Here is an 11,816-nt window from a genome sequence, read left to right on the forward strand (position 1 = left end):
TAGTTGTCTACTAAATGTTTGGGGTAGCCAAACTGTGTGAAACCTAAGGCCTTGTCTACACTGCCACTTACAGCGCTGAAACTTTCTTCGCTCAGGGATGTGAAAAAACACTCCCTTGAGCGCTGCAAGTTTCAGTGCTGTAAAGTGGCAGTGTAGACAGTGTTACAGCGCTGGGAGCCATTCCCCTCGCAGAGGTGGTTTTATTACAGTGCTCTCTCCCAGTGCTGGAGCCGCAAGTACACAGCCACGTTAAAGCGCTGCGCTTTAACGTCAGCTGTGTAGACATACCCTAAGAAGTGTAATGACAGACATCCCTTTGCTATGCAGTGATATCAAGGCTCAGCGGAACAGATTTCTAGCAAGCCACAGCTTTGCCCTTTCCCCTTTTAAGGGAATTAATTTTGAACATAGCTAAAAAGCTGAATGTTCTGAATATCATTTTGGTTGTGTGTGTGGAATTAATACTCCTGTCTGATTGACATGCTGTGGTTTATCCAACATCATGGGATGTACTGTAACTATTACAAAACTACAAGAATAAGTCCTAATTTTAGAGGGCTAAATTATTCTTCTACTTACATCTGTCAATCCCAAGAGCACTGCACAAATGTAACTGAGAGCCATCTTGGACCAATTTAAAAATTAAATCCAAGTTCATATTACTGCCAGTTGAGGTTTAGTAATTTACAAAATATGGTGTACTTCAATTAAACTGAATATAGCATGTGTGGAGCTGTTTGCATTTGTTAAGCACCTACTTGGGGAACAAATATTTGATAATGGGCTCTCTTCAGTCCAGCTGGCATAGGTATAACAAGATTTGAGTGGCTGGAAGCTGAACCTAGACAAATTCACACTTGAAATAAGGCACAAATTTTTAACAATGACGGTAATTAACCATTGCAACAACTTACCAAGGGTTGTGGTGGATTCTTCTTCACTGTCAATTTGTAAATCAAGAGTGGATGTTTTTTCTGAACAATATGCTGTAGGTCAAGCAGGAATTATTTCAGGGAAGTTCTATGGCCTGTGTTATGCAGGAAGTTAGCCTACATGATCTAACAATCCCTTCTGGCCTTACATTCTATGAATCTGTGAAACTTGCCAGTACAGCCACTGGTCCCCGGTCTAGGCTACTGACACTTTGAAGCTCATACAAGTCTGTGAATACTATTCATTCTGTCCTTCCAGTACTTGGGAGAGACAGTCCCTGGTGTAGACACCTGCTTCATCTCATGAATAAACCTGCAGCAGGTGTTGGTGTGAAAAAAAAAAACCCCTCCTGTCTGGGTAGAGAAAAGGAACAAGTGTACTTGAGGGGGGAAATGCTAGAGGAAATTTAGGTGGTACAGAGAGGGCAGGGTATTACCTTGAAGCAATATATTTTATTATTCTAGACTGCCGGTTTCAGCCAAAGCTGAAATCTAATTGGTCCTAAACTCTCTGTGAATTCACCATAAGACTAAAACAGGGTTTCTCAAACAGGGGTTGCCGCTTGTGTAGGGAAAGCCCCTGGCAGGCCAGGCTGGTGTGTTTAACTGCCCCATCCACAGGTCCGGCTGATCTCCCATTGGCCTGGAGCAGCGATCCACGGCCAGTGGGAGCCGTGATCGGCCAAACTCTGGACTAAAATAACTTATTTAACAATGAAACATCACAGTTTCTACAAGAGGAGTCCTTGATCAGTCCTATTCAGGGCAAACTAAGTGGTCCATAAACAGTAATGCTCCAAAAGATATAAATTAAAAGCTGAATCAGACCCTGGATTTTTACTGTTTCTTAGCTAATTGTATCAGAACCTTTGATCCTGGTGTCAAGGCAATGTAAGGATTTTAGAGTATCCCCAAGAAGGAATGAGTATGAGGCTCCCTATGAAATGTCTGCATCCACTTTGTGCATCTGGAGGGCTGACTTTTATGCAGCTTGCATGGTTAAGTAGGCTGAGAGTGTCCAGCTGTCATATCGTAATGCTTATAAGTGCCTGCAGTAATAATGATATGACAGGCAGAGGTACATTTCTGTAGCTTCTCTTTTTAGGCTTTCTCTTTTCTCACTCCTCCACTTCCAGCCTATAATAAAAGTCACTTTCCTCCCTCTTCTCCCATCCCCAATCCCCTTCTTTGGCCTCCCATCTCTTACTGCATCAAACACATGGTCCTTGTTCACAATCAAGGTCCTAACAATCTCACCAGTTTACATCACCCATCTCTCTCCCTAAGACTCTTCTGCTCATTTCATACACTCCTACAAAGCCCTTCATTTTACTGCTGTCTTCACTTTGTATCCCACTTCTCAGTTCACACCTTCTCTCCTGCTTTCCCCTGTGTTTGCTGGTTCCTCACTTCCAGCCTGCCAATCCCCCTTCTCTCTTCTCCTCCTAACCCCTCCAGAAAACCCTCTTTTTCCAGGAATCTTGCCACCCTGCTTGCAGAACATCTCTCCTCACTTGCCCTTTCCTGAGTGGTTTTGTCTTGTGGAGTATGTGTGTGTGGTGTGTGTATGTTTTTCTCCCTTTTCTCTCTTCTATCTCAAGCCTCACTCCTGAAACTGGATCCTCTAATACAGAGTTCTTGCGGAGTTCCGTTCACCTGACTGGGTTTGTAAGGGTCTGTGCTAAGATTCAGTATCAGGCTCTGGTGTATAAGCTCTATAGAGGCAAGGTTGATGTCTTAATTCGTTTTTGCAAGCATCATATACATTTGTGGTGCTATTTAAATTATTTTTATGAATAGCAATACAAATTAAATAACCTGCCAGCTATGCTAGAATGGCCCCTCCCTCCAGCTGTCACCCTCAAGTGCATGTGCTAAGGTTACTGGGAAGCCAGCCCACAAGAACTCCCTGGTGGAAGCAGGAGTTCTAGAGTCCAGATCAGGGCAGAGACACAAGTGTGCTGTTTAGAATAGGAGGAAGCTGTTGCTGAAGAGGGTGCGCTATTTATGAGAGAAAAATGCGGATCTTGGGTTTAACTCCACCCTCCTTCAGGGAGGCACCAATATCCTGATTTTTAAATTGGCACTAGAACTATCTATAAAACCTCAGACATAAATAATTAACACAAGCCAGCTGCTTAGAAATACAAACAGACTGCAGTGCTGCTTCTATCAATCTGCTCCTGGAATTGCAATATAAGGTGTCCTCATAAGAACATAAAGGAAGAGATCCAAGCTGGGGTGGCATAAAGGGGCCTTAAAAGCCCTGGATGCTGCCAAGAGAGAATACCCTCAGGGCAGAAAGCTGCCTTTCAGGGACCCTCTCATGAGCTCTATGGAGCAGGGTGGGGCTGGGCAGAGGAAGGGTGTGTTGGAGATGGGGCTGCAGCGCAGAAAGTTGAGCAGACTGTGCAATCCTGCAGCCTAAGAGCAGCCAGGGCAGGCTTCCAGATGTTAAATGGGCCCCCAGCGCTGTCTGTGCTCCACCAGGGGCTGCAGAGCTGCCCAGAAGTGGGAGGGTGCAAGGGTGGCTTAAAGTCACCCTTCTCCCCCTGAGCTGTGCCTCTAAGAGGTGCAGCACAGAATCTCAACCACAGGATTTGCCGTACCACACCAGATCATTGATCCATTGAATCCATTAACCTGCCTTTGACAGTAAACATTGCCTGATGATTCAGGAGAAGGTGAAAATTCCCCAACATGCATGTAGCCAATTGTGTGATTCTCTGCCTTGGGGGTGGGGATGGCTTTTTCTCACATGGGAAACGTTGTTAAATATGATGGATTTGATAGATCAGGAATAGTTAACTTTCAAATAGCAACATGTTTTAGCATTTTCACTTGGTTATGGAAGAACATATTTCTAGCCTGCATTTTTGGCAGTCTTATGAGACACAGGCAGGAAGTTTTTTTAAGGAGCTGGTAGTGGGCCAGGTAGTAAAGTTAAAATGCCATGTAAAGGAGAACTGCTTCAAATGGCTGCCTTGCTAATGGAAGAAATGGTAGTAATTTTCTGATGATTTTCACTAGCCCTTCTAATGAAAACATTTTGGAGGGTGCTCAAGAGATGAACGCAAGCAGCACAAGTTTTTTGATTGCACCACTTGGGATAAATTTGTCAGTGTGTAATGTAGATGCTTTTTTTATGCTTTTGTTTTCTTTCATACTGCACAAAGAATCCATAAGTCAGTCATTGAAAAAGCCAAGTGCTTGCATGACTCCATGGCATACAAACATTTCTTAAATGAAAACGAGAGTGACAGTTAATTGGAGAAATCAGTGTTTGTTAAAGTGACACCATCAACTGAACAATCCCATTTTTGCCTGAAAATGTTGTGGCTACAGTAGTTACCCTGAAGATTATTAAAATGAAGGAAGATGGAGAAAAAATATTTCTCTCTCTTTAATCAGATCCTTTGTGTGTTTGAAATCACTTTGCACATGGTCAGTTTCTCTGTTCCCCACATAATCAGTGAGGCGCATCTTGCAAGGATACCCTTTATCTACCTGATTGCAAGTGTCTATCCATGTCTGTCTAATCACAGGACCAGAGCTGTCAATAGTCAATTTCTTGTTGCTGAAAAGGGTCATATAAACATGAGCTGGGAAGCAGTCAAGAAGTCCTTCTAAACATTTTTCCTTGAATTTTTTTTAATTTAATACTGTTTCAAGGGTGCTGTCAGAAAGCAGAATTCTTTCTAAGTCAGTCACATTTAAATATTCAAGTTGACGAAGTTTCTTTCCAAAAACAAAAATAAAAACAGCTTCTGTCAATCTCACATCAATAATTATGCTCTTTTATTGCTGGTGCTGTTTCGTTTGCTGTCTCAATGGGAGAAACTGTCAGTGTCAACAGGAAAGGCCAAAAGCATAAACAACCTAAAGGATGCAGCTGGGAGTCCTCCAGGGTACCTCAGCGTGGTATGAAAGTGGATTGCACAGCTGCCAATGATGGTTGAGAACATGAGCACTAAAAGCTTTCCAAGGGTTGCAAACTGTGCTCTAGTTCAACAGATTAAGTGTTGGCTACTGGGTTTTCCACCAAATGTTTGGAATGCAATAAGCTGAGAGGAACTGGCATGTTTTACAGTGTGTGTGGCTGGAATTTGAGTTCTTTATTTCATCTGGGGAGAGGAACTGATCAGAAAGGTTAGTGGTTAGAGCTCCAAGATTCTGTAAGGGAGGCCTGAGTTTGGAAACTCACTCCTTGTGATTCATGGGTTGAGATTATTGTAATGGAGCAGGAGCTGGGTATTACAGAAGGAAGGCTCAGGGACCCTCACTCCTACTGATTAGTTTGAGTGCTGTGAGCTGGTAGAAGTCTCTTAGCAAGTGACCCTCATGGGCCAACACAAATACAGGAGTGAAATCCTGACCCCGTTGAAGTCAGTGGGAGTTTTGCCTGTGACTTCAGTATGATCTGGATTTGACCCCATATGTTCTCTGTCACTTGCTACACTTTCTCCACTAGTGCAGGTAAATTGCTAAGTTTCAGCTACAGGATACATCTAAAGTTACTTCAGAAACAAAAGTACTGTGAATACCAAAAAACAAAAAATTAAATGCCTCTAATTTCATTGATTTAAAAAATTAATCAAATTTAATTTACAGCAGTTATCACATTTACTTTCCTCTCGTTATTTGGGATGCTTCAGCTGCAAATTAAAAACAAAGTTTGAAGTTTACTGTAGTGAGATTTTGCATTTTCCAGGAGGGGTAGGGGAGAGGGCATATTCATTTGCTTCAAATAGTTGTTCATAAAAGAGGAAATACAATCTGGACCGAATCACCCCACAAAGTGCTAAGGCATTTTGGATATTTCTCGTGACCTCTCTGACAGAAGCTTTGATACCACATTTGGTCAGCACTGGTCTATATAAATCAGCTTGACCTTCACAGCCACACCTGCCTGGCACAATCTCCTCGCTGCCTTGGAGTGAGACAAGGGCCATGTTTATGACTCTGTCTTGTCACTAGTCGCTAATATCATCCATAATGCACAAGTTGTTCCTTGGGTAATGTCTTTTCTAGGAGAATCTTTGAGAAGGTACACCCTCAAATATGATGCAGACCAAGTACTTATGACATTTATTAATACAGTTCAAATATATACAGCATATATGTTTTCAGTTAAAATAAACTCTTCACAAAACACTGTCTGATAACATGAAACTGCTTGCAGCTATTTTACTGCCTGATACCTTAAAGGGATTGTAATATTTGGCTAAAAGATATCAAACATATTTCTGGGAGCAATGATATTTTCAAGGCAAAAATCACACAGTAGTGGAAACATAAAAAATAGAGAGATGTCTCAACCAAAAGACTGGACCTGTACATGTTATATTCTGTACTGTAGCCTTTAATTGAGTTGAGTTTACTATATGTAACCTGGGTTTCAGCAGCATCCTCCAATTCAGCAGCATTCAGACTGATCTGATTTTTAAAAAATCAAAACACACAGAGTGGCATTCGAATTTGCCATATACAAACATATATGTTCTGCTCTCATCAGGGGAGATGGGACTGTGGCAGAATACAGCCAAGCAAAGCCCACGGATTGCAGTTCTCTCTCATGTCAGAGTTAGCATGTGCTGTACTCATCACATATGGCACGTTCTGAAGCATGCTTGCAGATATTTGCGTGAGATAATATATCACCCACCATGTCTCTCTAAGATCATGGGACCAGCATGCTACAACAACACATCCTGCAGATATTTGCTAATTGATACCGTAAAAGAACTATATTCTTTGGCAACGTTATATCAACCAGCATATGTCTGGAAGCAACATTGTTCTTAATCTAGGATGGCTGACTTTGCATATGTGTAATGTCTGCACAGATACAATATGCCATAATAGACTATCTAGTCCAGACACCTATAGGGGGCCCATCACATCTGTACGTAATACAGATTGAAGTAAATATGTAGCACAATTAATATATCTGGGGTAACATTCTCAAGATATGGAATTTCTCAGTTCTGAGCTACTCAGCTTGAGGCACTTCAGTAGGGCTTAATTTTCAGAAAGTCAGACCCTTTTAAGGTATCTCCTTCTATTTTCAAATCCCTTCCCCTTTGCCCCCCTCCCCTGCCATGATAAAATGGTAACTATTCATGTGATCTGGCCATGTAAGCCTCTCGAAGCAGTAATACACAAGCCATGTCTACTCTACAGACCTGTATTGGTATAACTATGTTGCTCAAGGCTGTGAGAAATCCACACCTTGAGTGACATGGTTATACTGACCCCACCGTGCAGACAGCTCTATGTCGACAGGAGAGCTTCTCCCATCAACAGAGCTACAGCGACTCAACCTTTGGTGTTGGATCTAGTGGTGCTGCTGCACTCATTTGTTTGGAGTAGTAATAACAAACACCAACTACATGGTTTCTATCATCAGCACCTCCACCAAAAATCCTGTTCCAGCCCCCCAGGTGCAGGTGCACCAGTGCTGCTGCAGCGCTGTACGTGAAGACAAGCTCACAGATACTTCTCTCAAACTATTACATTCTTTTTACTAAAGAAAATAGCAAGTCAAGATAAATTCTAGAAGAGAAAGCCAAGGGGGCCTGAATATGCTTAGATAATATTTAACCATTATGGGTCTGATGCTGAAGGCAAAATTGTGTTCCCCTAGTTAGTTGAATGTGCCTGTTTGTGCCCATGTACGAGAGACTCCTTTTTACTTCAGTGGGGTTTGGATCAAGCCTACAGTGGCTTGTATCTGGGCATGGATGTAAGATTCTAGATTTATGCCTTTATTGTGCATTAACTCGTTAGTAATATCTATGACAAATGGAACACTTGCTTTATTTACTACATAACTGAGAAAAGAACAATGTACATCTGAGAGCAATATTGGGCCGAAAGATTTTAAAAACAAATGATTCAATTAGTGTCACCCAGAGGATTTTCTTGGAGGGTCTACATCACCTCAATTGCACAGCTTTCTGTGACAGTCTGTTGTCTCCATGATTTTGATCTACGTGTATATCTGATTTCTTTGCAGTTCCTCAGCACTCTCTTCGCCCCTTTAAATTTTGTGATGGAAAAAGTAGAAAGTATCCTGCCCTCCAGTCTGTGGCACCAGCTGACAAGGATCTGAGGGAAAACACCACACTGATTGACTGCCATGACATCTTCCGTGACAACTTTTTGTTGACCACAAGAAAGCATGATAAAAAAGGGAAACAGTTCTAAGACTTAAAAACTCTTCATGGATTGTCTGTTCTCATATAAAAACTTTTTTTGTTGTACAAAATACATTGCTGTTAGGTTTTATCATATTTTGCTTTCAAAAAAGAAAAAGATCTTAAAAATAAATTTTTGTGTATTGCAGCATTGCAGAGGGGTTTTTTTCTATTTCTTCGAACACTAGAAGGTACTTTATGTCCCTGAAAATCCATAATGCATCCATTTCAGCTCAAATACAGCTTGACTTTCTGTTCAAATAATGAAACAGTACTAGTTACTTTTTAAAAGCTATGCTATCACTATCTTCTCCTATAGAGTTTAATTAGGGCGAAAGTCACCCATGTGCAGAAACCCCACTGTGGTGTTTAGATGTTGCTTGTAATTATTAGAACTGGGAGCACTGGCTGTTGGGAGTCTGAAAGGACAGGAAACAGGATGGAGCGGGGAGGAGTTGAGGCAGAGTGAGAGTTACAGAGGGTGCAGCAGCAGCTTGGTAAAGAGGTTTCCCCTTTAAAAATAAAGTCCTGTTGAAGTTTGTTAGTACCTTGCCTGGTTGATACAACATTTTGGCAATGAGGATGGATCTTCTGCCTCTGAACCCACCTGCACCCTTTCTGCAAAGCCCAGGTGAGCCTCCAATTGCTTTTACTGCCTGGATCCATATGTTTGAGACTTATCTGCTTGCAATCAGTGCTACAGAGATTTCTGAAGTAAGAAAGCATGCTTTGCTAATCCACTGCCTTGGAGCAGAAGGGCAGCATATATTTTACACTTTTCCCCTTGCAGATGATAAATATGAGACTGTACTCACTGCATTAAAGAACTTTTTTGTGCCCAAAGTGAATGTAGTAGCTAATCAGTACAGATTTCGCCAGCGTGAGCAGAAACCAGGGGAAACTATAATGCAGTATATTGCTTCCCTGAGGAGTCTGATTGTAACTTGTGACTTTGGGAATATGACAGATGAGATGATTAGAGACAAGCTCATTGAGAAAACAACCATGCTTCATGTAAGAGAATGCTTACTTCTGGAACCACAATTTACACTAGAAAAAGCAATAACCATTGCTACTCAGATTGAATCAGCTATAGCTGAAGCCAAAATAATGAGCAGAGATACAGGAGGCACAGTCCAGGCTGTGACTCCTTTGCAGAAAAGTTCACTATCGCTGCAGACAAACAATTGCAGGAGGAAAACTAATGAAAAGCCACTGATTCAGCAAATTCAAAATACAGTAAAAGCATGCTTTCGCTGTGGATCCCCACAACACCTTGCAAGCTACACAGGATGTCCAGCAAAAGTAGCTCAGTGCAATCATTGCAAAAAGATTGGGCATTTTGCTAAAGTATGTCACAGTAGCCAGTTCAATCAACAGGTGCATGCAGTTACAATACCAGATGTTACTGTGCTGAGTGTGGACAAAACCACTACTGCACATATTCCAGAACAGATAAAGTGCACTGTAAATGTTTCCACCATACCCTCAGGCAAATCACACTCTGTTCAGCTAATGTTGGACATTGGCTCAGCAGTATCTATATTACCTGATTCCATCTATTTGCATTACTTTAAAGATGTCTCTTACTGACCCCAACTTCAGTTGGTGTGCTATCTGAAAAAACATATTCCAGTACATGGCTGCCTGCCAGCAATAGTTACTGTTGGTGATTGCTGTGTAACTGCAGAGTTCTACATTGTTCACAAAGGCACTCCTATCCTTGGCAGAGATTTATTGGCTGCTTTAAATCTCAGGGTAGTTAATGGACAAATTGATCTTCATCAGCAAAGCACTCTTGCGGTACCCAACACCAGGTTGAGGAGAAACCTCGGCTGTGCTTATGGGTTTCTGCATAAAGTTAAAATGCAGAATAATGTGATGCTTGTATGACAGAAATTATGGTACTTACCATTTTCAGTCAGGGAAGCTGTTTCAGAGGAACTTAGAAAACTTGTTCCAAAGGACATTATTGAAGAGATTAACTCCTTGGAATGGGTTTCACCTATAGTAGTGACGCAAAAGAAGGGTGGAGGCATTCGTCTTTGTGTGGATTTAAGGGAGCCAAATAAAGCTATTGTGATTGACAGCCATCCTCTTCCTCACATAGAAGAAGTATTTGCAGAACTCCATGGAGCAAAGATGTTTTCTACTCTTGATTTGCAGAGCACATACCACCAAGTTATGTTGCATGAAGATATCAGAGACCTCACAGCATTTATTACACATAAGGGACTATTTCATTTTAAACATGTTCCATACAGTCTTGCATCAGCCCCAAGTACCTTCAAAAAAGTCATTGATTCTGAAGAATCAGCATGGAGTTCAGTGCTATTTGGATGATATTATCGTGTTTGGAAATACTAATGAGGAGCATGACAATGACCTGCAGTCTGTACTAAACTGCGTCAGCAAAGCAGGCCTCAAGCTCAATAGGTCCAAATGCAAATTTAGACAAATGAACTGTCCTTTCTGGGGCATACAATTTCACAGGCTGGACTAAAACCTGATCCAGATCATATCCTGGCAATTTCAAATACTCCTCCTCCAATAGATATGCAAACCTTACGTTCCTTCTTGGGTCTTACCTCCTGGTATGCAAAATTCATTCCCAATTATGCTTCTGTCAATGAACCATTACAAGAATTACTACGGAGCAGTTCAACTTTAGTGTGGACAATGGATGCACAAGCTAGTTTCGAAACGGTGAAAGACTTGATTGTACATAGTCCAGTACTTGCACTATTCAGTCCTGCATTGCCCACAATTGTAACTACTGAGGCTTCTGATTATGGACTTGGGGCTGTCCTCACACAACTTCATGAGGACAACACAGAGAGGATTGTTGCATTTGCTTCAAGGACACTGAGTAATGCTGAGATAAAATATTCTGCAGTCGAAAAAGAAGCACTTGCATGTGTCTGGGCTACTGAAAAATGGAAAACTTATCTGTGGGGCCACACGTTCAAGTTGTGCACAGACCACAGCCCTTTGATGATGTTGTTCACCGCTAAACGACTGGGAAGAGCAGGATATCGTATTGCTAGATGGTCTGCAAGACTGCTCTCTTTCAATTACGAACTGAAATATAAGCCTGGAAACAAAAATGTGGAGCTGATTGCCTTTCTCGCCTGCCTTTGCCTTCACCAGATGGGGATGAGGATGTAGTAGTTGCACTTGTTACAAGCACTTTTACTGAAGTTACAAGACAACAATTTCAAGCTGCTTGTTCAGTGTGTCCAATTCAATAAAAACTACAGGAATTTCTGACAAAGAGATGGCCCAATAACCCTAAAAACCTTGACCCAGTTTTGCTGCCTTATTTTAGAGTTCGGGATGAACTTTCTTTGCTCGATGGCTGTATGCTACAAGGTATACACTGGCTACTTGTGCCAGAAGAATTACAGTCAAAACTCATACACCTGGCACACGATACTCATCAAGGAATTGTCAGAACCAAACAACGACTACGGTGGCCCAGGATGGACTCTCAAACTGAAGCACTCATAAAATCCTGTGTCACTTGCCAAATGCATGATAAGACATCAGTGACATGTATCCCTCCATTACAGCCTGTTCCTCTTCCTGAATCTGCATGGGAAAAAGTGGGGATTGACATTGTAGGACCCTTTTATACTGCTCCAATTGACTGTTGTTATGCCATCACTTTAATAGACTATTTCAG

The 11,816-nt window shown here is 41.7% G+C and overlaps 1 protein-coding gene across 1 annotated transcript in view; it reads left to right on the forward strand.

The window, feature by feature from the left end:
• The window catches only part of ST7 (suppression of tumorigenicity 7), a 241,074-nt gene extending 232,797 nt beyond the window's left edge, over positions 1–8,277 (forward strand). Inside the window, 1 exon segment of the mRNA XM_030549069.1 lies at positions 7,951–8,277. Within this exon segment, the coding sequence (XP_030404929.1) occupies positions 7,951–8,046 (96 nt within the window). The 3' untranslated portion in view covers positions 8,047–8,277.
• Positions 8,278–11,816: the final 3,539 nt, after the last annotated feature.

This window comes from Gopherus evgoodei, chromosome 1 (genome assembly GCF_007399415.2).
Source record: "Gopherus evgoodei ecotype Sinaloan lineage chromosome 1, rGopEvg1_v1.p, whole genome shotgun sequence".
Taxonomy (NCBI): domain Eukaryota; kingdom Metazoa; phylum Chordata; order Testudines; family Testudinidae; genus Gopherus; species Gopherus evgoodei.